This window comes from Rhinoraja longicauda, chromosome 6 (assembly GCF_053455715.1).
Source record: "Rhinoraja longicauda isolate Sanriku21f chromosome 6, sRhiLon1.1, whole genome shotgun sequence".
Taxonomy (NCBI): Eukaryota; Metazoa; Chordata; class Chondrichthyes; order Rajiformes; family Arhynchobatidae; genus Rhinoraja; species Rhinoraja longicauda.
The window spans coordinates 25,616,647-25,644,324 of NC_135958.1; the positions used below are offsets into that span (position 1 = coordinate 25,616,647).

Here is a 27,678-nt window from a genome sequence, read left to right on the forward strand (position 1 = left end):
CAACTACAGTCAGTCACCAACCCGAAACATCGCCTATCCATGTTCTCCCAAGATGCTGCCTGACCCGCTGAGTTACTCCAGCACTTTGTGTCTATCTTTGGTATAAACCAGCATCTGCAGTTCCTTTTTTTTAAAAATTACATTATTCAATGCCAAAGGTTATTTGTAGCTCATACTAGAACCGATGGTATTTATTCACAAAGTGCTGGAGTAACTCAGCAGGTCGGGCAGCATCTCGGGATGCTGAAGATGCTGAAGAAGCTCGGGATTCTTCAGACTGAAGAAGGGTCTCGACCCAAAACGTCATCCATTCCTTCTCTCCTGAGATGCTGCCCGACCTGCTGAGTTACTCCAGCACTTTGTGAATAAATACCTTCGATTTGTACCAGCATCTGCAGTTAGAAACATAGAAACATAGAAAATAGGTGCAGGAGTAGGCCATTCGGCCCTTCGAGCCTGCACCGCCATTCAATGTGATCATGGCTGATCATCCAGCTCAGTAACCCGTACCTGCCTTCTCTCCATACCCCCTGATCCCTTTAGCCGCAAGGACCACATCTAACTCCCTCTTAAATATAGCCAATGAACTGGCCTCAACTACCTTCTGTGGCAGAGAATTCCACTCTGTGGCAGAGAATATCCTGATTATCATACTAGAATCCCCCCCCCCCTCCTCTCTCTTCTATCTAGAGAAGGGCTAGTCTGGGCCATAAGGGACCGAGTGGCCGGTTTCGCCACCGCAATCCATCTCAGCCACTGTCTGCTCTGCAGTGATTGAGAGGAGGCGAGAGTCGGGCCAGCGCAGGTGAGGTTGCAGAGGCGAGAGTCGGGCCAGCGCAGGTGAGGTTGCAGAGGCGGCATTGACTGACTGGAGGAGCTGGGCACCTGAGCGGCGCTGTGATCAGCTGTAGGGGGAAGGTGGCTGGCCGGGCAGGCAGGCAGGCAGGCAGGCGGGCGGTGCAAGGGGCTGCTACAGCCGCTATCTACCCAGCTTCTGCAGCAACAACAACAACCCAGCTACAGCCTCCACAACCCCGCATCTCATTGCAATGGCTTCCGGACTGTTGGTGAGCAGCAACCCTTCTGTTAATCGCGGGGTTTTATTTTGCAGGTTTAATTGCAAACGCATTTACCCTGATTAGTGCACCCGCCTGCTGCTGCTGTGCCTGTGTACTGAGTGAGGACAGCTTGCTAAGGCTGGGCTGCACGGTTTAATGCACGGTTCTACTGTATTGTGCTTTTGGGACGTTATTTAATTGAAGTTGCAAAATATGCGTGGGTATTTAACGGTCTGGGGACGGGGGGTCAATTCATTGCAGGGGTTGGTAAACAATAACATCGGCGCGCAAGCATTTGTTGTTGATTTAATATTGGTTGGCGGCAATTGCTGGAATGAATGTCTGCATCCCTTCTCCTCAATTTAAGATTTCGGGCTGGTTGTCCTTCCACCAGCTAGCTCACCGTCTCCTGCATTGTGCTGTGTCCTCCAGGATTTTCATTAATGTCCAGCGTTGCCCGCTGGTGAATTACTAGGTTGTCATTTCTGTCAGTCGCTTGCCTCGACACTGCAGTGGGTGAGTGGGGTTTTTCCTCACCCTGTCTCTTGGGGTTGAGGTGAATTGCTTCTCATTTACATCCTAAGGGTTGTTGTTGAGGCCTGTGAAGGGAAATTCTGCCATTCTCGAAGCACAAGAGGCTGAGGAAGGACCTCAGAGCATGAAAACAGGCCATTTGTAGCATGAAAACAGGCCATTTGGCCCATCGAGTCCCTGCCAACCACGAGACCTCTCACTAATCCATGTGAATCCCATTTTTAAAATTGTTTCCCAGATGGGGGAACATTGATGGGAATGTAAAATGGAATTCACGTGGATTAGTGAAAGGTCTCTTGGCCTGAAGAAGGGTCCCGACTCTAAAATGTTTCGGGTTGGGACCCTTCTTCAGAATTCTTGCAGTCTGAAGAAGGGTCCCGACCTGAAACATCACCTACTCTTTTTCTCCAGAGATGCTGCCTGACCCACTGAATTACTCCAGCACTTTGTGTCTATCTTTGGTGTATGCCAGTGTCTGCAGTTCCTTCCTACACTTAATATTTATTGGGCACTAGATAAAAGTGTCTCGACTCAATACATCTATTGTCCATTTCCCTCCACAGATGCTGTCTCGCCCATTGGGTTCCACAGATTTTTTTTCCCTGTTCCTTATCTGTTTCCTTATTTTGTTTGAAATATCCAATGGGTCCCTTTCGGAATGGCAGGCAGTGACTAGTGGGGTACCGCAAGGCTCAGTGCTGGGACTGCAGCTATTTACAATATACATTAATGGCTTGGATGAAGGGATTAAAAGTACCATTAGCAAATTTGCAGATGATACAAAGCTGGGTGGTAGTGTGAACTGTGAGGAAGATGCTATGAGGTTGCAGGGTGACTTGGACAGGTTGTGTGAGTGGGCGGATGCATGGCAGATGCAGTTTAATGTGGATAAGTGTGAGGTTATCCACTTTGGTGGTAAGAATAGGAAGGCAGATTATTATCTGAATGGTGCCAAGTTAGGAAAAGGGGACGTACAACAAGATCTGGGTGCCCTAGTGCATCAGTCGCTGAAAGGAAGTATGCAGGTACAGCAGGCAGTGAAGAAAGCCAATGGAATGTTGGCCTTCATAACAAGAGGAGTTCAGTATAGGAGCAAAGAGGCCCTTCTGCAGTTGTACAGGGCCCTAGTGAGACCGCACCTGGAGTACTGTGTGCAGTTTTGGTCTCCAAATTTGAGGAAGGATATTCTTGCTATTGAGGGTGTGCAGCGTAGGTTTACTAGGTTAATTCCTGGAATGGCAGGACTGTCCTATGTTGAAAGGCTGGAGCGGCTAGGCTTGTATACACTGGAATTTAGAAGGATGAGAGGGCATCTTATCGAAACATATAAGATTATTAAGGGGTTGGACACGTTGGAGGCAGGAAACATGTTCCCAATGTTGGGGGAGTCCAGAACAAGAGGCCACAGTTTAAGAATAAGGGGTAGGCCATTTAGAACGGAGATGAGGAAAAACCTTTTCAGTCAGAGAGTTGTAAATCTGTGAAATTCTCTACCTCAGAAGGCAGTGGAGGCCCGTTCTCTGAATGCATTCAAGAGAGAGCTGGATAGAGCTCTTAAGGATAGCGGAGTCAGGGGGTACGGGGAGAAGGCAGGAACGGGGTACTGATTGAGAATGATCAGCCATGATCACATTGAATGTTGGTGAGGGCTCAAGGGTCCGAATGGCCTACTCCTGCACCTATTGTCTATATCGAGTTATGGCACAACCGCGCATCTATTGCAATGGCTTCCAAACTGTTGGTGCGCAGCAACCTTCTCTTAATCGCGGGCTTTATTTTACAGGTTTAATTGCATCGCATTTATCCTGATTAATGCACTGGCCAATGCCTTCAACAGACGTCAGGAACAGCTTGCTAACACAGTCAGGCTTATTTGTGGGCAGAGATATATGGAATGTTGGCCTTCATAACAAAAGGAGTTCAGTATAGGAGCAAAGAGGCCCTTCTGCAGTTGTACAGGTATTTTTTTCGTTGTGATAGTACCTACCTCACCTACCTCAACTGCCTCCTCAGGCAGCTCGTTCCATATACCCACCACCCTTTGTGTAGATAAGTTGCCCCTTGGGTTCCTATAAAATCTTTCCCCCCTCACCTTAAACTTATGTCCTCTGGTTCTGGATTCCTGTACTCTGGGTAAAAGACTCTGTGCATTTACCTATCTATTCCTCTCATGATCTTGTATACCTCTCTAAGATCACCCTCATCCTCCTGCACTCCAAGGAATAAAGTCCTAGCCGGCTCAGCCTCTCCCTGTAGCTTAGGACCTTGACCCTTCTCTTGTGCTCTATATGACTTCCTCTCATGATCTTACACTGGTGAAATCTGAAATAAGAAAATAATGTCAGATATACTTGGCAGATCTTGGCAACATTTGCAATAGTAAAGTTATGTTTTGGCAATATGAAATACTCTAGAAAGTGAAAGTTGAAATAAAAAATAATATTAGAAATACTCAGCTGATCAGCGACCATTTGCAATAGTAATCAATTAAAGTGGTATTTGCCAACACTAAATTTAAAAACATAATGTTAGAAATACTTAGCAGATCAGACAGTGTTTGTAGAGGCTAAAGAAACCAGAGAGGGTTGGCAATATGAATTTTGTTTTATTTGAAAAATATTGTGCTGCAGTGGTAATTTGCTTAAACATGCAAGATGGACCCAGAATAGATCTGTGTGAACATAATGTCCAAATGAAATATTTAACCAGTGTAAACATAAAAGCTGCAGATGTTGGAAATCGAAAATAAAAACAGAACCTGTTGGATTATTCAGCAGGTCTGGCCGCATCTGTGGGAAGAGAAATAGAGTTAACTTTTCAAGCCAGATCCTTGGGTCTTCTGGAATTATGTAGCTGGATGGAATACAATGCTGTCCCAGAATGGTTGTTCAAATTGAAAACCGTTTGTATTCTACATGCAGTGTTTGTAACGTTGAGGGTGGATCTATTTATTTATTGTCTTTATATGAAATATAACGGATTAACAAACTCATCAGGATTCTTTAGGATTAGCTCTTTAGATTAGTTCTTTGATTAGCTCCTAAGGAGGAGAACTCATCAGGAAGGCGGGCTCCGGCCTGGGGTTGGATTCACGGGAAGTGGTCTTGGAGGGGAGGATGTTCCTCAAACTGCAGAGCATCCTGGACAATACAGCTCACCCCCTCCATGACATACTGGTCAACCTGAGGAGCACCTTTAGCAACAGACTGGTTCCACCAAGATGCAGGACAGAACGCCACAGGAGATCCTTCTTCCCTGTGCCTATCAAACTGTACAACTCTTCCCCCTTCTGTTGTGGGTAGACTGAGACTGACTACCCCTACCCCCCCCCCTTCCCTCAGCCCCAATCTTTGCACCTCTCCAATCCTTTACACTCGTGGCTTTAATTTCATGTCTCATGTATCTTGTGTTTTATGACCGTTGGCAAGACCAATTTCCCTTCTGGGATAAATAGAGTTGTATCGTATCGTGACAATATATTGTCCCAAGAGAGCTTTGTGATTGTGGATCTCAAAATGAAAGTTTTTAATGTCGGGGTTTAGGCCTTTTTTTTTGTTGTTTGTTTGTTCCCAGCAAGTATGCAGTTTCATATTGTGCACACCCAGATATTAGTGTAGTTTAGAGATACAAGGCGGAAACAGGCCCTTCCACCCACCGAGTTCACGCAGACCCACGATCCCCGTACACTAACACTATCTTACACTCTAAGGATAATTTGCAATTTTTTTTTTCCAAGGCCAATGATCATACAATCCTGTACGTCTTTGGAGTGTGGGAGGAAACTGGAGCACCTGGAGAAAACCCATATGGCCACAGGGAGAACATACAAACTCTGCACAGACAGCACCCGAGGTCTGGCGCTGTAAGGCAGCAGCTCTATCGCTGCACCACTGTGCTGCCTCAGGTTCATAAGATGATTAATATTGATCAGAACTCGATTGACTCAAGGTCTCGTCCACTGAAGTCGGCATTTGTCCTCAACTCAAAGTGTTGCCAGTTAGCCAAATGAGAAACTGGTGACGTCATCACTATGTAATGAGACAATTATGTATTCAAGTTAATAGAACATTCAGTTATTGAATACAAAGGAATATATCTAGTCACAGCTGAGGCACGCATCTCTGCCTTGCAAAATCCAGCATTGAATCCCAATCAGTTGTAATTGTCTTCCTGTGATCTTTTTGTTCGTGCAAGGAGTCCCATCACAGAACTAGATGTTTCAAAATTCTGAACAAGATTGTTTTGTACCTAGCAGTTTTAATACGACAGAGAAGATAGGAAAGCAACAATGTGTGACACAAACTGCTGGGGTAACTTAGCCTGTCAGGCAGCATCTGTGGAGAACAAGGTTAGGCGACGTTTCAGGTTGACACCCTTGTTCAGACTGATCAGTCCGAAGGGTCCCGACCCGAAACATTGCCTTCTCGTGTCCTTCGGAGATGCTGCCTGACCTGTCTAGTTACTCCAGCACTTTGTGTTTAATGCAAGATTCCAGCATCTGCAGTTCCTTGTGTGTCCAACATCCTGGTGAATCCCTTCTGCATCTTCTCTGAACCTTCCACATCCTTTTCTGTAATGTGGCAACTGGAACTCCACATAATACACCAAATGTGTCCTGATTAATGTAGAAAGGCTGATTAGCAAGCTGCAACATGACTTCCCCACTCTTGTATGTAGGAAGGAACTGCAGATGCTGGTTTACACCGAAGATGGACACAAAATGTAACTCAGCAGGTCAGACAGCAGCTCTGGAGAGAAGGAATGGGTGACTTTTCGGGTCGAGACCCTTCTTCAGTTAGCCTGTCCCGCTGAGTTACTCCAGCATTTTGTGTCTATCTTCGCAACTCTTATATTCAATGTTCTAATTGAAAACAGCAAGCTTGCCTAATGCTGCCTTTACCACCCTGTCCACTTGTGTTGCCACTTTCAGGGATCCCAAAATCTCTCTGTACATCAATATTCTTAAGGATCCTGCCACTTACCTTATGCTTTCCCTGTATATTTGAACTCCCAAAGTGCAACACCTCGCACTTGACCAGGCTAAACTCCATCTTTCATATCTCCACCCATATTTCAAACTGATCTATACCCTGCCATGTCATTTGACAGCCTTTCTCACCATCCACAACTCTGCTAATTCTTGCGTCACCTGCAAATGTCACCCACATTTTTTTTGTCCACATTTTGTACATATAAATTATCACTAACAACACTTAGTTTCACTCTGTTTCTAATCGTTATCACCTTTTCCACAGCCAACAATGGCTCTACCTTTCCTTGATCATTGTTGCTGGTGTTGATTTGTTCTTTCCACACCTTTCATTCGTTTGTTCTTTGAACCTTTTCGTACTTCTAGTTTTCCTTTCCCCTGGCTCGCAATCTGAAGAAGGGTCTCTACCGGAAACCACCTATTCCTTTTTGTGCCTATCTTCAAGAGTTAACACAGCTGTCTCTTAGCAATGAGCGTCTGAAATAGAAAGAGTTCTTTTGCTCCATATAAATGTGACTCGGCAGCTGTAACAGACAGAATAAATGAACAAAATAATTAACTACTTTATAAGAAGAGCAACAAACACGTTGAAGAGGCCAGTATCCTTGCTTAATATTAACCAAACAAATTATTTAGTCATTAGGTTACTGGTCTTTCTGGAATGTAGCTGTGTGTAAAGTGACTGTGTTCTGCGTGCTAGCCACAGAAGAAGCAGATCTACAATCACATATTACAATCGTTCCACACTTTTCTGTGCACTGCAAATGGCTCGATTGTAATCATGTATTATCTTTCCTCTGGCTGGTTAGCATTCAACAAGGCTTGTATACACTGGAATTTAGAAGGATGAGAGGGGATCTTATCGAAACGTATAAGATTATTAAGGGGTTGGACATATTAGAGGCAGGAAACATGTTCCCAATGTTGGGGGAGTCCAGAACCAGGGGCCACAGTTTAAGAATAAGGGGTAGGCCATTTAGAACAGAGATGAGGAAATACTTTTTCAGTCAGAGAGTTGTGAATCTGTGGAATTCTCTGCCTCAGAGGGCAGTGGAGGCCAATTCTCTGAATACATTCAAGAGAGAGCTAGATAGAGCTCTTAAGGATAGCTGAGTCAGGGGGTATGGGGAGAAAGCAGGAATGGGGTACTGATTGAGAATGATCAGCCATGATCACATTGAATGGCGGTGCTGGCTCGAAGGGCCGAATGTCACCTCAAGCGTATTTACTTGGTTATAAAGTATTTTGAAATATTCTGAAGGACTTGCATTTTGTTTATCTAAGTTCAGGTTTATTATTGTCACGTGTACAGTGAAAAGTTTTTGTTTTGCACGTTATCCCATCAGGTCAGGTAATACTAGTTTGAGTTTAGTTTATTGTCATGTGTACCGAGGTACAGTGAAAAGCCGTTGTTGCGTGCTAAACAGTCAGTGGAAAGACAATACATGATTACACTTGAGCCATCCTCGATGTACAGATGCATGATAAAGGGAATAACATGAATAATGTTTAGTGCAAGCTAAAGTCCAATCGAAGATAGTCCAGGGGTCTTCAATAAGGTAGATCAGTAGCTCAGGACTGCTGTCTAGTTGTTGGTAGAAAGTGTAATGTGTGCACTGAGGTAGGTTGGAGAAGCAGGTCATACCCTAGCTTGTGGAAGGACTGCTCGGAAGCCGGATAACAGAGGGGAAGAAGCTTTCTCCGTCTCTCCTTCTCCCACCCCTCTCCTCTTCCAACACTGTTTGGCCGCTGGGTGTCTGTGCTGTGCCGCCTTTCGCTGTGGTTTTAACCTCCCCCTGCAGGAACCACCTCCGTTGGTCACGTGAAGCATAACATTACCTCGAAGAAGGGCAATGGTCGCTGAGTGAATTTGATCCAATTCTAGCTTTCCAAGGAGATGCAAATAAATTTCCAATGGGATAATTTGGATAATGAAGATGTCATTTTCATCTCTGCAGATCAGTGATGATGAAAAGGGTTATGACCCAGAGCTGTTTTGTATCCCGAAACACTATGAAGAAGACCTGGAAAGAGTTTTCATTCCTCACGGGCTTATTATGGATCGGTAAGAGATATTACTTAATGTTTTGCCCTCTGAATTGTTTATTTTCTGGTTAATGTCGACTTAAATTGGGTGTTTAGTTTAGAAATACAGTGTGGAATTAGGCCCACCGGGTCCACGCCAACCATCGAGCACATATTCGTACCATTTCTATGGTATCCCACTTTTGCATCCACCTTCGACACATTATGGGCCATTTTACAGAGGCCAATTAATCTACAAACCCATATGTCTTTAGAGTGTGGGAGGAAACCGGAGCACCCAACCCCACATGGTCACAGGGAGAGCGTGCAAATTCCACATAGATAGCACCCGAGGTCAGGATCAAACACGGATCTCTTGCGCTGTGACGCAGCGGATCTACCAGCTGCACCACTGTGCCGTAGCAGTGGTGTTGGAGATGCATTTGTCCATTAACATTATTTGTATCTTTAAATGCAATCTGACATGCTAGATAACACAAGATGTGGATAGTGAGGAAAGTTGTCAAAGTACACAGTAGGATACAACAGCAAGCCAAATTGACAATATTATTGGAGGCGACACAGTGGTGCAGCGGTAGAGTTGTTGCCTCAACACCAGAAAAACGGGTTCAATCCCGACCTCGGGTGCTGTCTGTACGCAGCTCGTACGTTCTCCCTGTGACCGCATGGATTTTCTCCGGGTGCTCTGGTTACCTCCCACACTCCAAAGGCGCACAGGTTTGTAGGTTAATTGTGACGTGTAAAATATTGCCCCTCGGGTGTTGGATAGATCTTGTGTTCGGAGGTGATCGCTGGTGGGTGCAGACTTGGTGGGCTGAAGGGCCTGTTTCTACACGGTATCTCTAAACTAAGCTGTTCTAAAAAACCTAAGAAATGCTTCCTCATTGTTCCCTAATCCTAGATGTTCCCCACTTGGCTCAAACCTCTACAGTTCCCTGCATTCAAACTGTTATCCATGTATGCGTGTGTTTGTTGGGTTTTTTTCCTCTCCTGAGACTTGCGGCTTTGTTTGTATCCTTGTGATGGCACATCAGTTCCTCTACCGAAGCTGCAGGTGAAATCAGCTTTAAAATAGGCAATGGGTTGGGAGCTGGCTATCTCTCCCATCCGACCTGACGTGTCCCGCACCCACGAGCACTTATCTGCAATAAAAGAGTGGAAAAGGTTAGACTTACTGCAGAAAAAACATGAAGGAGAATATTATATAAACATTGAATGGAGATGAGAGAGACTACAGATGCTGGAATCTTGAGTGAAAAACAGAGTACTGGAGGGACTCGGTGGGCCATGTAGCATCTACAGAGGGAAGTGGACCAAATTCTGGATGCCACAACCTCCAGCTTTCCAGAGAAAACAATCCAAGTCTGTCCAACCTCTCCCTATGGCTAGTACCCCCTAATCTAGGCAACATTCTGGTAAAACTCCTCTGTACCCTTTCCAAAACCTCTCCATCTTTCATAAGGTCATAATCATTGGAGCAGAAGCAGGCCATTAAACCTATCGTCTACTCTACCATTCAATCATGGCTGATCTATCCTTCCCTCTCAACTCCATTCTCCTGCCTTCTCCCCATAGCCTTTGACTCCCTTACTAATCATGAACCTGCTAATCTCTGCTTTAAAAATACCGAATGACTTGGCTTCCACAGCCGTCTGTGGCAATGAATACCACAGATTCACCACCCTCTGGCTAAAGAAATTCCTCCATATCTCCTTTCGAAAGGTGCGTCCTTTTTTTTCTGCAATAGGGTGATGAGAACTGCACGCAATAAGTGCAAAAGCGGTCGAACCAAAGTCCTATAAAGTTGCATCATGACTTCCTGATGCTTATACTCAATGCCCTGACTTATGAAAGCAAGTATATCATATGCCTCCTTGCCTCTCTATCAGTATGCGTTGCCACTTTCGGGGATTTATAGACCCAAGATCCCTCTGTATGTGTGCTCTATGACTCTTTAAAAAAAAAATCCTTCCTTATTCGAAGTATGTCCTCATTTTAAATCTGTAGATGCCACATGACCTAGTTTATTATTATTATTGTCAAGTGTACCGAGGAGGTACATTGAAAATCTTTGTCCCTCCAGCAGTTTGATATTAACACATCGTTGTGCATCTCTGTGAGGGAGGACACAGTGGTGCAAGTGTTATGTCTTGCTACAAGGTTACGGGTGGCAATGGCACGGTGGTAGAGTTGTTACCTTGCAGCGCCAGAGACCCTGGTTCGATTACTGACTGCGGGAGCTGTCTGTATGGCGTTCGCATATTCTCCCTGTGAATACCTGAGTTTTCTCCGAGTGCTCATTTTTCCTCCCACACTCCAAAGATGTGCAAGTTTGTAGGTTAATTGTCTTCTTAAATTGTCCCCGGTGTGTAGGATAGAACTAGTGTACAGGTGATTGCTGGTCAGCATGGACTCGATAGGCCAAAGGGCCTGTTTCCACGCTGTTTCTCTCAAAACTGAGCTAAACGGTCTGGATAGGCTGAATGGCCTTTTCTACCATTATAACAAGATAAGATGACCATTGTGAATCCTTTATGCACACTTAACTTGGGGAAGTAAAATTGTGCCATATAATTTAGACTTTAGAGACGCCGCAGAAACAGGCCCTTCGGTCCACTGAGTCGGTGCCGACCAGCGATCCCTGTGCACTAACGCTATGCCTGGCACTAGGGATAATTTACAATTTTACCAAAGCCAATTAATCTACAAACCTGCACGTCTTTGGAATGTTGCAGGAAACCAGAGCACCCAGTGAAAACCCACAAGGTCACAGGGAGAACGTACAAACCACACAGACAGCAGCTGTAGTCAGGATTGATCCTGGGTCTCTGGTGCTATAAGGTAGCAACTCTATTGCTGTGCCACTCCTGTGTCAGTTATTAATTGACAGGAATAACTACTCCACTTTCATGAAATAAGGAAGCAATTAATCAATCTTTGCCCCTGTGCAAACCTGTACAGTTAATGAATGCTCAGGACTTGAGTCAAACAGATTGGTCTGAAATCATAAAGGGTGTATAAGAGTCAGTTAATTTTTAAGATAATTTTTAAAGTTGTAGTCTATCGTTTGACTATAACATTTAAAAGACATTTGGACAGGTACATAGATAGGAAAGGTTTAGAGGAATAAGGCCCGAACACGGGCAGGTGGAACTAGTATAGATGGGGCACATTGGTCAGCATGGGCAAACTGAGTGAAAGGGCCTGTTTCCATGCTGTATGACTCTATGATACAGACGGATGCCATTCGGCCCACTGGATTCATGTTGGCATTTGGGGAAGTAACCCCATAAACCCCATCCCTCCCTCCCCCATGCCCATTCATAAGGGAACGAAAGAGGGTGTTGTTGATGCTCATTTTCAGAAGGCAAGTGCACTATTCCACATAGAGAATTAGTTTAGAGATATTGCGGGGGAATCAAGCCCTTCTGCCCACTGAGTCTCCGCCCTGAAATTCTGTGTCTTCCATCATCGGCGGAAGGCTTAAAAAGGATCTTGTCAGGAATGAAGACAGGCTCAGCGACAAGTACAGGCATTTGGACTTCGTGAAATGATTTGAGTGAAAGGTAAACTTTGTAGACTAATCAACTAATTCAACAGCCACTTTGTGTTGTTACCCTAAGAATAGTAAGCAAGGAGCTGGGAAATGATGCACTGTTAGCCCAGCATCCTTTGTGAAGGTCAAACTGCAATTAAGAATACTTAACAACTCAAATTTCTCTCAACGCTTCGAAAGGGCCAATAATGACTTGTAAAAGGTGTAGTCTAAATAATCATATTGAATTTCTTAAGCAATTAACACATTGAAGAATGGAACGGCTCTGGGTGTAGGTTTCTGGAAGTGATTTTATAACAATCACCATTTTCTGTTAATGGTTGTCACTTAAATCTGTTGGAATTGAAGACAAATTATCACCAGGCTATGATTTATAAAACAGATCTGGAAGAGAGGGAAAGATAGATCAGCCATGATTGAATGTCGGAGTACTCGATGGACCAAATGGGGGTAATTCTGCTCCTATGACATGACCTTATGAAGTGGGGTTGATGGTGTGTAGACACTCTGAACCGTTAGGAGATCAGTACTCAGTTTTGCTGGTGTAGGTTTTGATAGGACATAGAACCAAGACACGAATGGGCGAAGAAACAGATGGGCGGCACATTGGCGCAGCCGATAAAGATGCTGCCTCACGGTGCCAGAGATTCGGGTTTGATCCAGACCTCGGGTGCTGTGTCTGTGTGGAGTTTGTACCTTCTCCCTGTGACCGTCTGGGCTTCCTCCGGACGCTCCGGTTTCCTCCCACATCCCAAAGACGTGCAGGTTTGTAGGTTAATTGGCTGCCTGTAAATTGCCCCTAGTGAGTTGAGAGTGGATGGGGAAAGTGGGATAACGTAGAGCTAGTGTGAACGTACGCTCGATGGACGGCATGGACTCGGTAGGCTGAAGGGCCTGTTTCCACGCTATATCCCTAAACTAACCTAAACCAAGCATGAAATCACTGACTGGAGAAACGGACTGGAGGACCCACTTGCTAGAGTAACTAAGTGGGTTGGGCAGCATCTCTGGAGAACATGGATTGGTGATGTAGGAACCCTTCTTCAAACTACTGTTGACTTTAGACTTTACTTTCGACTTTAGAAATGCAGTGTGGAAACAGGCCCTTCGGCCCACCAAGTCCGTGGTATGTAGCAGGAAAATAGAGCACCCGGAGAAAACCCACACAGTCACAGGGACAACATACAAACACTGTACAGACAGCACCCGAGGTCATCATCGAACCCGGGTCTCTGGCACTGTAAAGCAGCAACTCTAACATGTTGAACAGTGGTTAGGCCTTGAAAGGATAAGCAGTGAAGGACTGATTTGGTGAATCAGTAACAGAAGTCAGAAACTCGGCATTACCCTGAAAAGTTTGAAGGAAGAAATTAGAGACTATTTACTGTGGAAAACTATTGAAGCAGAACAAATGCCTCTTTTGTTAAAGCCTTTTGTGGATTGCAGTTAAAGCAATATTATTATGAGAACAGTTCAGGCAGTAGGTAAACAGGTACACATAGTGAATAAAACTGAAGCATATTTCTGCAAAGATGGGCACAAAGTGCTGGAGTAACTCAGCAGATCAGGCAAGAAATAGACATAAAAAGCCAGAGTAACACAGAGGACCAGGCATCATCTCTGGGGAAAAGGATTAGATGATGTTTCGGGTCGAGACCCTTCTTCATTCTGAGAAGCAGGAGAGATGAAAACCAGAGGTATAGAAAGGTACGGAACATATCGGAGCTGGCACTGATGAAATGAGAGAAATCTATGTTCATACTGGGTTGTAAGCTGCCCAAGTGAAATATGAGGTGCTGTTCCTCCAATTTGTGCGTGGCCTCACCCAGCATCTTTGGAGAAAATGTCTGAGGAAGGGTCCCAACCCAAAACATCACCTATCCATTTTCCCCAGAGATGATGAACATGATGCCAAGACCATCCCTTATCCACCTGCGTATAATCCATACCCCACCATTTCCTGTCGTATGCTATTATCGTATCTGCCTCCACCACCAACTCTGGCAGCGCATTCCAGGTACCCGCCACCCTCTGTAAATAAACAATCAAGTAACTTGGTAGATAGGTAGGTGGATAGATTTTTAAAATTGCTCCGCACATCTTTAAACTTTGCCTCTCTCATATTGAAGCTGTGCCTTGCTCCTTCTCTTTCTGACAGGACAGAGCGCTTGGCCAGAGATATAATGAAGGACATGGGAGGCGACCACATTGTGGTCCTTTGCGTGCTGAAGGGGGGCTACAAGTTCTTTGCGGATCTTTTGGACTACATCAAGGCTCTGAACAGGAACCATGAAGAGTCGCTCCCGATGACAATTGATTTCATCAGGTTGAAGAGTTACTGCGTAAGTACAGAGGGTCCACATGACCATTGGGTCTTTTTAAGGCGCAGATTGACAGATCCTTGATTAGTGAGGAGATAGATCCCTGCCTGTGGGGAGAAGGCAGGAGAATAACAGTATAACAGTATAACAGAGCTTTATTTGTCATTCGGTACCGAAGTACCGAACGAAACTACATAGCAGTCATACACAAAAAAGAACACAAGACACATAGCCCCAACACAAACGTCCATCACAGTGACTCCAAACACCCCCTCACTGTGATGGAGGCAACAAAACTTCCACTCTCTTCCCCACGCCCACGGACAGACAGCTCGTCCCCGACCAACCCGCACAGTCCCCGCAAGGGGATGGAAGTCCCCCCGGCCGAATCGCACCGGGCGCTGAAACGTCTCGCGGCCGAGCCGGGCGATGAAAGGCCCCGCGACCAAGCCTTGCGCAGCTAAGTCCCGTGGTCGAGCCGCACCAGCGATGTAAAGTCCCGTGGTCGAGCCGCACCAGCGATGTAAAGTCCCGCAGCCGAGCCGCACTGGGCGATGTTAAGTCCCGCAGCCGAGCCGCACCAGCGATGTAAAGTCCCGTGGTCGAGCCGCACCAGCGATGTAAAGTCCCGTGGTCGAGCCGCACCGGGCGATGTTAAGTCCCGCAGCCGAGCCGCACCGGGCGATGTAAAGTCCCGTGGTCGAGCCGCACCGGGCGATGTTAAGTCCCGCAGCCGAGCCGCACGGGGCGATGTTAAGTCCCGCAGCCGAGCCGCACCAGCGATGAAAAGTCCCGTGGTCGAGCCGCACCAGCGATGAAAAGTCCCGTGGTCGAGCTGCACCAGCGATGTAAAGTCCCACAGCCGAGCCGCACCGTGCGATGTTAAGTCCCGCGGCCGAGCTGCACCGGGCACTGTTAAGTCCAGCGGCCAAGCCGCACCGGGCGATGTAAAGTCCAGCGGCCGAGCCGCACCGGGCGATGTTAGGTCCCGCAGCCGAGCCGCACCCCGCGCCGTGAGGAAGAGAAAAGTTTCCCCCCGCCACCCCCCCACCCACACCACCACCCCCGACACATACACAACCAAAAGAAAATACAAAAACCATCCCAACACCGACACACAACAAAAAAAAGAAGGAAAAAAGACGAACAGACTGCTAGCGAGCCGCAGCCGTTAGGCGCCGCCACTTCCGCTTTGGGGTTGAGAAGGAAAGATAGATCAGCCACGATTGAGTGGCAGAGTAGACTTGATGGGCCGTATGGCCTAAATCTGCTTCTATAACTTATGACCACATTTACTGAAATGTGACGGCATAAATCCTCCCATGCATTTTTAAAGGATTTTGTAAGTTCATAAAACATAGGAGCAGAATTAGGCTATTTGGCCCATCGAGTCTACTCCACCATTCGATCATGACTGATCTACTTTTCACTCTCAACACAATTCTCCTGACTTCTCTGTGTAACCTTTGATTGTTTCTTGATTAGTTAGGGCATCAATCGCCGCTTAAAAATGATTGTCATAATAAAATGATTTGTGATGTTCATTAATGGCTGTATATTCAATTATGGGTGATGTCGGGGTGGATTTTCATGAAATAATTTATAGCAATTATATGTAAAGCCCTTATGATATGGGACTCTCTAGAAAGTGGATGTCTCTGACTTGCAGAAAAGTTGGCTTGCAGACAGTTTAGTTTGGAGAAATGGCAAGGACACAGGCCCTTCGGCACACTTGGTCCATGCTGACCATTGATAACCCACCCAAACAAGTTATATGTTCTACTTTCTCATCCACTCCCTATGCATTAAAGGCCATCTTTACAGAGGAAAACTAGCCTACAAATCTTTGGGATGTGGGTGGAACCCAGAGCGCCCGGAGAAAACCCTCATGGTCACAGGGAGAACGTGCAAACTCCACACGGACAACACCTGAGGTCAGGATCGAATCTGGGTCAATCTTAAAGCTTAAATGCCACTGTCGTATCTGCCTCCACCAACTCCCCCTGGCGGTGGGTTCCAGGCACCTACCATTTTCTGTGCAAAAACAAAGACTTGCCTAGCACATCTCCTTTAAAATTTGCCCCTCTGACCTTTAAGGTGTACCCTCTAGTCTTTGATATTTCCACACTGGGGGAGAGAGGTTCTGACTATCTACGCTACTTGTGGCTGGGACCATATTTCGGCCAAGTGGCTATTCTTGACCAGTGCGTCGAAAAATGTTGGTAAGCTGCTGGACTGTGAGGAAAGGTTGCACCAACTCAACTGATATAAATACTGCAGGATGGAACTCGAGAGCACGAGCTGTAGGGAGATGTTGGTCAAGTGAACACTTTATTCCCTAAAGCGGTGATCATGCAAAGGTCTATAAAATCTCGGGGAATAGATAGGACACAATGCACAGAATCCTTTACCCAGAGAAGGGGAATCAAGAACCATATGTCCTAGGTTTAAGATGAGAGGGAAAAGATTTAATAGGCATCTGAGGGACAACTTTTTCACACAGAATTTGGTGGCTATATGGAACGAGCTACCAGAGGAGGTAGTTGAGGTAGGTACTATCACAATATAAAAATACATTTGGACAGGTATGCGGATAAGAAAGGTTTAAAGAGATTAGGGCCAAATGCAGGCAGATGCGACTAGTGTAGATGGGGCATTTTGGTCGGCGTGGGCAAGTTGGGACAAAGGGCCTGTTTCCGGGCTGTATGATTCTATGATTGTCACTGTTTTGTTGTCTATATTGTACAGAACGATCAAACTGCAGAAGAAGTGAAAGTTATTGGTGGAGATGACCTGTCTTCACTGGCTGGGAAGGTCGGTACAATGCTCCCATAACTGCTGCAATGGTGTAATCAAAGCATCCCGTATTGTCTGTGTATACCAGTTAAAACTAGGAGGGTTTGGATAGACCTAATACAACATGGCCGTAAAACCAGTTTTGTTGATCTCTTTACTCCAACAAGATAACAATTAGTTTAATAATTAAATGGCATCTCCACTGCCTCGTGGTGCCATGCACATGGGTTTAGTCCTGACGTCAGGGGCTTGCATGTTCTCCCTCTGATTGTGTCGTTTTTTTCTTGATGCTCTAGTTTCCTCCCACATCCCAAAGATGTATGGATTGGGAGATTAACATAGAAACATAGAAAATGGGTGCAGGAGGAGGCCATTTGGCCCTTTGAGCCACCACCACCATTCATTATGATCATGGCTGAACATCCACAATCAGTAACCTGTGCCTGCCTTCTCCCCATACCCGTTGATTCCACTAGCCCCTAGAGCTCTATCTCTATTAATTGGCTGTTGCCTCAGCTAAGGCTGCACAAAATGTCTTTCTCCTGGAATTTTTTGAAGACATTCCATTCAAATGAATTGTTGCAAATGTTTATTCCAAATCTGCATTCCTTCCTGAATCATGTGTAGACATTAATTCATGCGATCTTCAGATCAGTCTCTTTCAGGTGAGGTTCTCTCACTTCATCCCTTTATAGAACAGATTTTACAAACCATTACCTTTCCATTGAATGGTTAATGTGTCCACCTATCTCTCTTCATTACACAAGTCACCAAACTGAATCACTTGATGGCTGGATAGTAGCTCAAGACCACTCTAGTTTTTGAAAGGATGGTTCAGTTGCCTGATAACAGCTGGGAAGAATCTGGAGGTGTACCTTTTGCCTGATGGGAGAGGAGAGAAGAGGAATGCCTGGGGCGAGATTCATCCTTGATTAACCAAAACCAAGACCCAAAGCCTGCATTCAGCTCACTTATTGTTTTGTATGCAGATTGTGCAAGCTGATAATGTTATATTTAATGCAAAGTGAATGAAATAAAATCACTTTTATTTCTCCCCCTCTATCTCTCTCTCCTCCATCTGCCGACACATGACACAGAACATCTTGATCGTTGAAGTAAGTCGCTTGTATTTTAATTTTCCCTGTGTACAGCACTGTTCTTTGACATTTGGATTGTTTTATAGTAATCCTGGTTTCATTGGAAGGATTAGTTTAGTTTAGTTCATTATTGTCACATGTACAGTGAAAAGCTTTTACTGCATGCAATTCAGCAAAGTATTGCCATACATAAGAACAGTCCCTTTAATACAAAGAGTTTAGAAATAGTCCAATGAGACCGCATGCAAGAGTCGCCAGGTTTTGATGCCATTTTGAAAATCCAGTCTGGTCCACACCCTGGAACGGCACCCAATCCAGGCGAGCCCCAAGCTTGTCCAACGATCGTCTCCTCACCTGGCCGCCTTCAGCCTTTGTCACCTCGCAACTCCCACAGCCGACCTCACCCTTGGCCTCTTACTAGCCCTTTCCCTTGTGCCTGCTGTCACTTGCTCCCTCCACCCACCTCTCCGGTCCTCGGGGGATGGCTAATTACAAGGCTTGTACAATTCATCAATCGTAAGTTATTTAACTCGGGACTAAATTTACGGAACTTTATCCCTTCCTGTCCGTGCAAGTTATCCCAAATTCAAAAACCTTAAGGGTCTGACTCTTCCCACTGCTCACAGCTTGTGGACCAAATCACCAATTCTAAATGTCCCTCGTGTTCAGTCATTTAAAGTTAGTTTATACAAAGTAACTTCACCTTTGTCTCTGCCTCCTGTGTAAGGTCATAATGAATAGGAGTAGAATTAGGCCATTCGGCCCATCAAGTCTACTATGCCATTCAATCATGGGTGATCTATCTCTCCCTCCAAACCCCATTCTCCTGCCTTCTCTCCATAACCTCTGACACCTGTACTAATCAAGAATCCGAGCTTTACGAAACCCATCAGGGGGTTTAAACCCTGTGCCAGGTCTGGGGAGGGCCAGGATCAGACAAGGGAGGAGCGCTGGGACCGGTCTGGGTGGAGCACCGGGACCTGACTAAGGGGGAGTGCCGGGCCCAGACTAGGGAGAGGGCCAGGGGTAAAGGTGAAGTTGAGACAATGGCGATAGATGTACATTACCAATAGCCTTAGACGTCTGAAATGATACCCCGCGTGCCTTCTCTCTATCGCATCACCATTGTGTTATTACCTCAAGCTTGCTAACAAATCTCTAACGTGGGAATAAACTCATGCCTTGTGTTGTTTTCCTCCTCCAGGACATTGTAGAAACTGGGAGAACGATGAAGAAGCTTCTTAAAGTTCTGGAGGGCCACAAGCCCCAAATGGTCAAAGTGGCAAGGTAGGAGTGCAGTGGTACACTTGTACCAGCATCACCTGGATCCGGTGAAGATGGAGAACTTAAGCAGCAGGAGGAAGCTATGTGGCTTTTTGACCCTGCATCACTCTTCAATAAGACATAGAGACATACAACATGGAAACAGGCCCGTCGGCCCAACTTGCCCATGCTAACCAAGATGCCCCATTTAAACTAGTCCCACCTACCCACCTTTGGCCTATATCACTCTAAACCTTTTCTATCCATGTACCTGCCCAATGTTATTATAGTAGATTTTATTTAATTTGTTCTTCTAATTCCCATTGACTGTTTAAGGGCCTGTAGTACACTCCCAATATGGTGATCATCCCCTCTTTATTTCTCAGCTCCACCCATATAGCTTCACAGGACAATCCTTCAATAATGTTATCTCGGACTACATGACATTCTCCTTAATCAATAAAGCAACACTCCTTCCTCATTTACCCCCACCTCTATCTCTGCTGTGGCACCCTTACCCTGGAACATTAAGCTGCCAGTCCTTTCCCTCTCTTAGCCGAAGTAAATGGCTGATATGATGTTGCCTCACCCCACAGGTCTGTCTGTTTCCATAATGCCTTGTTCTCTTAGAGATCGGTGGCACAGCAGGTAGTGCTGCTGTGTCACACTGAACCAAAGTCCCATGTTCGATGACGCCCATCCTGCCACCTGTACAGTGTAAAAGTGCCTTGTACATCTGTTTCCCAGTTCTCACAATGGTCCATTGACCTGAAACGTTAACTCTGCTTCCCCTTCCACAGATACTGCCTGACCTGCTGAGTAATTCCAGCATTTTTCTGTTTTTACTTTGACCCCTGAATGGCCTCAGTGTAGTTTTTACACCTTGCTAACCAGTCCTCCCGACTCCCCTTAAGAGTGAAAATTGTTTCTTCTCATCTCCTCCACTTTTTTCCAGATATGCCACTCAGTGCCATTGTCCCTGGCGATAGTCCCTGCCTCAACTACCTCCTCCGGCAGCTCGTTCCATACCACCACCACCCTTTGCGTGAAAAAATTACCCCTCAGATTCCTGTCAAATCTTTTCCCCTTCACCTTTCAAGAGAGAGCTGCTTTCAAGAGAGAGCTGGATAGAGCTCTTAAGGATAGCGGAGTGAGGGGGTATGGGGAGAAGGCAGGAACGGGGTACTGATTGAGAGTGATCAGCCATGATCACATTGAATGGCGGTGCTGGCTCGAAGGGCTGAATGGCCTACTCCTGCACCTATTGTCTATTGTCTATTGTCACCTTAAACCTATGCCCTCTGGTTCCTGATTCCTTCACTCTGGGCAAGAGACTGCGTCTACCCAATCTATTCCTCCCAGGATTTTATACACGTCAAGTCAAGTCAAGTCAAGTCAATTTTATTTGTATAGCACATTTAAAAACAACCCACGTTGACCAAAGTGCTGTACATCTGATTAGGTACTAATTTTATACACCTCTATAAAATCACCCCTCATCCACCTGCACTCCAAATACAGAGTCCCAGCCTGCTCAACCTCTCCCTATAGCTCAGAACTCGAGTCATGGCAATATCCTTGTAAATCTTCTCTGCAACCTTAACAATTTAACAACATCTTTTCTCTAACATTGTGCCCAGAACTGGACACAATACTCTAAATGTGGCATCGCCAACGCCTTATATAACTGCAACATGACTTCCCAACTTTTACACTCGCGTTCATCAATTCCTGGAGTCTGAAAGGTTCCGACCCAAAACGTTACTTATTCCTTTTCTCCAGAGATGCTGCCTGACAAGCTGAGTTACTCCAGCATTTTGTCTCTATCATCAATTTCCAACTTTGCTTGTTGAGTTTTTGCACAACATTTCTGGAGTTAAACGGCTTTCTGTTTAATCTCTCTACAGCTTATTGTTGAAAAGGACTCCTCGGAGCTCAGGATACAGACCTGACTGTAAGTATGGCTGTCATTTTATTTGGATAATACACCGCAAAAAGTGCGACACCCATTCACCTTCTGCTTGTTTTAGATTAACTTGTTTAGTGTCATTAGTTACACCCAGTGGGTGGGTGGGAGAGAGTCAGGGGTAGCCTGCCTAACTCTGACTGGTTTCTAAGATGACTACCCAGAAAAAAAAAAGAGATCCAGGGAACTCTCACCCCTCTCAAAACCCCTTTGATCTCTCGCTTTTTCATTTATAAAAGGAGGCCATTTGGTCCATTGAGTCTCTGGTATCTCTTGGAGCATTTCCATTCTCTGCTTCGGGTTCAGCACCAATTTTCCAGCACCCTTGGTTCCAGAGTGTATCTGGATTACCCCCCCCCCCAGTACCGTAAGTCCCCCAAAAAATGTGGCACCTAGGCCGGGTGAAGCGGCTGATCTTGACCTCATTGGGACCTCCACACCAATCGGCGGGTCGAATTTGCCCCCTGCGGCCGGGGCTCTGGAACTCCAGTCTGGCCTGTGCCAGCAGATCCATTTCCATGGACAATTTCTGCAGCCGATCAGCAGGTTGAATTTGCCTCCTACCGCTGAGGCTCTGGAACCCGGGCCCATCCGGAGCCGGCATATCCGTTCCCACAGCTGACCTCCGCGCCAACTTTGTGGGCCGGTATCTCGGCCCTCCTAAGGCCGTGACCTCTGTTGATCCAGCAAAATGGATAAACCAAGGGTGCAGGAAAATCGGTGGTGGACCTGTACAATAAGTAGAGCAAAGGGAAAGATAGTGTGCAGAATATAGTTCTCAACATTGTAGCACATCAGCTCTATATTCCTTCACACCTGTTCCAAAGATTAAGGGTAATGTACCATAGCTAATCGACTGACCAGCCAGCATACCTTTTAAATGTGGGAGGAAACTTGAGCATCTAGGAAATATATGAATAATTTTAGGATTAAAATTAGAGACCATAATACAAATGTTGGCCATGTGATTGATATTGAGTAGTTCAGTTTTAACCTGTGGATAAAACAGTTCTCAGATCCTCTTGAAACCTCATCCTTTATCTTAAACCTATACATCCAGCAATTATTGTTTAGAGATACGGCATGGAAACAGGCTCTTCGGCCCACAGAGCCCGCACCGACCATCGATTCACACTGGTTCTATGATTCACATTGGTTCCATGTTGCCAACCTTTCTCAGTCACTTCCTACACAAGGGACAATTTGTAGAGCCCAATTAACTCACAAACCTGCACGTATTTGGGATGTGGGAGGAAACCGCAGCACCCAGAGGAAACCTACGCGGTCACGGGGAGAACGTGCACATTCCAAAAGGACAGCATCCAAAGTCAGGATCGACCCCAAGTCACTGGTGCTGTGAGGCAGTGGCTCTACCAGCTGAGCCACTGTGTTGCCCATAGCATAGCCTCCTTTTTCAGATATCTCTGGGGAATTATAGGGCATGGCTGAGATTTTTGGAAGTTTACCCATTTCTGAGCTCTTTTCACATAAACCTGCAATGATCACTCCAATTCCATCAGCATTTTCTAGATCTTGACTGCCACTTGCCATATTGAAGAGTTTTAACCTGCGCAGAGTTCGATCCTGCCCTTGGTGCTATCTGCCTGGAGTTTGCATGTTCTTCCTGTGACCGTGTGGGTTTGCTCCTGTTTTCTCCCACATCCTAAAGATATGCGGTTTTGGGTTAATTGACCCTCTTTAAATTGCCCCTGGTGTGTAGGGAGTGGATGAGAAAGTGGGATAAACAGAACTAGTGTGAATGGGTGATCGATGCTCAACGTAGACTCGGTGGGCCGAAGGGCCTGTTTTCGTGCTGTATCTTTAAACTAAACAAATTTAATTGCTTGGAAAGTTGTTTTTTAAATTTTCTTTGTGTCACCTTTATCTTATTTTGCAATGGTCTTAAGTCCAAATCCTCTGTCTCTGGACCTTTCTGCAAGTGTAAAGTGATTGACGTTCTTCATTCGGCTCCACCCCTCCAGCCATTAAATGCTCTGGTGGGAAGATGGCGGAGTAAATATTTATCAGGGTGCGTTCAATGAACTGCGAATAGATTTGAACTAAGTCATGTTTGGCGATGAAAAATGCATCAGTGGATCATCTTGTGTTAATTTTTCTTCCTTTGCAGTTGTAGGATTTGAAATTCCAGATAGGTTTGTGGTGGGATATGCCCTTGATTACAACGAACATTTCCGGGATTTGAACGTAAGTATCCAGTGCTACTAAGTAGGGTCCCGACCTGAAACATCACCTTTCCATTTATTCCAGAGATGCTGCCTGACCCGCTGACTTACTCCAGCATTTTGTGCCTATCTTTGGTATAAACCAGCATCTGCATCTACCAGTTTTCCATCAGCTGTCCGTTGCAAATTGGTTACATTCCTGAACAATCGCAGATGGAAAAGTTATTTCATTAACAGATCTTCATTGAAGATGACAGTGGTGCAGCTGGTAGAGCTGCAATCTCACTAGAGACCCGGATTCGATCCTTACCTCGGGTGCAGTCTGTGTGGAGTTTGCAATTCTATGACCACATGGGTTTCCTCTGGGTGCTCTGGTCACAGGCAGAACGTGCAAACTCCACACAATCTTCACCCAAGGTCAGGATTGAACCTGCATCTCTAGTGCCGTGAGGCAGCAGCTCTACCAGCTGCACAACTGAGCTGCTCTGTTGATTTCTGCACTGTTGATTTCATAAGTTATAGGAGAAGAATTAGGTCATTCCGTCCTTCACGTCTACACTGTCATTCAATTTTGGCTGATCTATCTTTCCCTCTCAACCCCATTCTTCTGCCTTCTCCCCATAACCCCTGACAGCCTTATTAATCAAGAATCTGTCAATTTCAACCTCAAAAATATCAATTGACGGCCTTCACAGCCATCTGTGGCAATAAATTGTATAGATTCACCACCCTCTGACTAAAGAAACCCCTCCTCGTCTCCTTTCTAAAGGTATGTCTTTTTATTCTGAGGCTATGACCGCTGGTCCTAGACTCTCCCACTAGTGGAACATCCCCTCCACATTCACTCAATCCAGGCTTTTCACTATTCGGTAGATTTCAATGAGGTCTCCCCCTTATTCTTCTAAACTCCAGCGTGCACAGGCCCAATGCCATCAAACACTCATCATATGTTAACCCAATCATTCCTGGGATCTTATTTGGTTGTTTAGTTTAGAGATACAGCATGGAAAGAGGCCCTTCAGCCCACCGCATCCATGCCGACCATCGACCACCAACATTGGTTTCCAGTGGACATTTTAAAGTTAACTTTAGCTTGCTGACCAAGGAAAAACATGCCACTGTCATTGACCTCCTTTCTTTTCATCTTTTTACACAGCACATTTGTGTGATCAGTGATAAAGGCCGACAGAAGTACAAAGTCTGACGAAAGGATGGATTCCCTCACAATAATGGGAAGATTCTGATGGAGAATCGATCACTGTAGAATCCTCAATGTCCTCACCCTCCCAATCAATTTATTTATCGGCAATGAATGTGGGCAAAATGTTCCATCTGAAGATGTACATAGCTGCAAATAATTCAGATTATTTCACTATTTTTGTATTGTGTCTGAGGGAAATGGCTTAAATTTTATATATTTGAAGCATCCTGTAAAGAAACTTTTCTTTGGCCCTTCTGGAAGTGGTGAGAAAGAGCAAGAAATATTTTTGTATTTAAAACTTTTGCTTGTGCGTGGGGAGCGATGGGCGAGGTGACTGGAGGCAAGTGGGGTGGCGTTGGATGTTGCTACCGTACATTGTCAGGGACCCGGGTTCGATCCTGACTACGGGCGCTTGTCTGCATGGAGTTTTTACGTTCTCCCTGTGACCACATGGATTTTCCCCAGGTGCTCTGGTTTCCTCACACACTCCAAGGTCGCACAGGTTTGTAGATTCATTTGGCTTTGGTAAAAATTGTCCCCAGTGTGTAGGATAGTGCTAGTGTATGGGGTTCGCTAGTCGGTGTGGGCCGAAAGGCCTGTTTCCATGTTGTATCTCTAAACAATACTAAACTAAACCGTCTGAAGATGGGTCTTGACCTGAAACGTCACCCATTCCTTCTCTCCAGAGATGCCGCATGTCCCGCTGTGTTACTCCAGCATTTTGTGTCTACCTTAAACTAAACTAATCTCATCCCCAGAGCCAAACCTATATCTCCAACCAGTTTGGATCCTTGATTGTCCATTCCCATGCATGTCCAATCCATCATCGACTTTTCCCAATATGAAGACTCCTTTCAACATGGAACACAGGAAAAGGAGCAGGAATGGCCAGCAGGGACCTCAAGCCTGGCCCTCCATTCAATGTGATCATGGCTGGACTCCGCTGGCCTCGTCGTCTGTGCAAGATCCCCATGACTCTCAATTCCTCCTCCTTACAAACATTTGTCCATTGTCACCTTAAACATATCTAATGATCTGGCTCAATCATTCTCAGGAGCAAAGAGTTCCAGAGATTCACTACCTGCCGTGAGAAGAAGTTTAGAATCTTGTAACCTGATGCCAAGATGACAATCTTTCTCTCAATGTCAGCAAGACAAAGGAGATTGTGATTGACCTGACGAAGCAAAGCACTACCCATACCCCAGTATCCATTGATGGCACGAAGTAGAGATGGTTGAAAGTTTTGTTCTTGGGAGTAAATATCACCAGCAACTTGCCCTGGCCTAGCCATATCGATGCAATGGCCACAAAAGCACACCAATGCCTCTATTTCCTTAGAAAGCTTAGGAAGTTCAGCATTTCCCCAACATTGGCCATTGCAAATTGTCCCTGGCGGGTAGCTGAGTGGTAGACTCTGGGAGGAGTTGATGAATATCTAGGAGGAATTAAAAAATGGGTTGATGTAAATATGCCAAATAAAGAATTGCTTCTGTTTTGCTGTCACAACCAATGTGCAAATTTCAAGCATGATTTGGGTGTTCTCGCTGATCTTAATGAAAGCAACATCAATGCAAAGAATGATGATTAACCAAAGGATCAAGGTTCCTCGACTGGGTACGGTGCAGAGAAGATTTACAAGGTGAGATCCTTCTGTAAAAGGTGCAGCTGGAAATTTCACGGGAAGTCACTGATATCAGACAGACTTTAGCCTTTAGAGATACAGCGTGCAAACAGGCCTTTTGGCCCACCGAGTCCGTGTCGACCAGCGATCAACCCGTACACTCTGTGGGATTGTAGATTAATCACTAACTCCCTAGTGTCTAGGGAATGAATGAGAAAGTGGGAAACATAAAACAAGTGTGAATGGGTGATCAATTGGTCAGTGTGGACTCAGTGGATCGAATGGTCTGTTTCACTAAACTAAACTAAAAGACAGGAGCATCATGAATGCAATTGTATCAAACAAATATGAATTATACACAACTGTAAATCCCCTCCAACCCAGAAAACACTTGGATGCCAAATGCTAGAGTAATTCAGCGGGTCAGGCAGCGTCCCTGGATAACTGCAGCTTTCATGATGCTCCTGTCTTTTAGTTTAGTGAAACAGGCCATTCGGCCCACAGAATCCACACCGACCATCGAGCACCCATTTAGGTTGGCACCCTCAAAGTGTCACCTATCCATGTTCTCCGGAGATGATGCCTGACCCGCTGAATTACTCCAGCACTTTGTGTGTATCTTTGGTATAAACCAGTATCTGCAGTTCCTTGTTATAAACAACTGTACATCATTCTATTCCCTTTGCTTATGTTGCTTTGTTACTTTGGCTGCCTTTTAGAAATATTTGTAGAGGGTGTAATATACATCAGCATGTTCTATATCACTGCATGTATTTAAACTACTCAAATGCTTCTATGCACAGACCCACGTTTTAACTGAGACATCGCAAGCTGAGGTTCTTTTTACATTGAATATTGCACATTGAGCATTCAAATTAGGAATGCACCAAAGTAATGCCATTATGTACCTCCGGTGTACATTTTTGATCATGTATGCCATTTTGATGTTGGTATAGAATTGTGAACTAATAATGTATTCTTTTTATTAAAGTATGTTAATGAACAGAATTAAATGCATCTGCAATAAAACCATACAACAGAACAAA

At 45.3% G+C, this 27,678-nt stretch overlaps 1 protein-coding gene across 2 annotated transcripts; it reads left to right on the plus strand.

Moving 5' to 3' along the window:
• Positions 1 to 808: 808 nt before the first annotated feature.
• LOC144594343 (hypoxanthine-guanine phosphoribosyltransferase-like) lies at positions 809 to 27,678 on the plus strand. Of its 2 annotated transcripts, XM_078400725.1 has the most exons (9): positions 809 to 1,067; positions 8,541 to 8,647; positions 14,343 to 14,526; positions 17,254 to 17,319; positions 18,399 to 18,416; positions 19,603 to 19,685; positions 21,569 to 21,615; positions 23,756 to 23,832; positions 24,967 to 27,678. In XM_078400725.1, the coding sequence occupies exons 1-9, from the start codon at positions 1,050 to 1,052 to the stop codon at positions 25,012 to 25,014; spliced, it is 648 nt and encodes a 215-aa protein (XP_078256851.1). In that variant the 5' UTR covers positions 809 to 1,049; the 3' UTR covers positions 25,015 to 27,678. The 2 variants fall into 2 exon arrangements, with proteins under 2 accessions (XP_078256851.1, XP_078256850.1); XM_078400724.1 differs by lacking the exon at positions 809 to 1,067 and having other exon boundaries at positions 8,520 to 8,647.

Bases quoted from the DNA above. Each gene is read 5' to 3' on its own strand.
- LOC144594343 (XM_078400724.1), top strand. From the start codon at position 8,520: ATGTCATTTTCATCTCTGCAGATCAGTGATGATGAAAAGGGTTATGAC. The intron at 14,527-17,253 runs GTAAGTACAGAG...TATATTGTACAG, and splicing joins TCAGGTTGAAGAGTTACTGC to AACGATCAAACTGCAGAAGA. The intron at 19,686-21,568 runs GTAGGAGTGCAG...ATCTCTCTACAG, and splicing joins CAAATGGTCAAAGTGGCAAG to CTTATTGTTGAAAAGGACTC.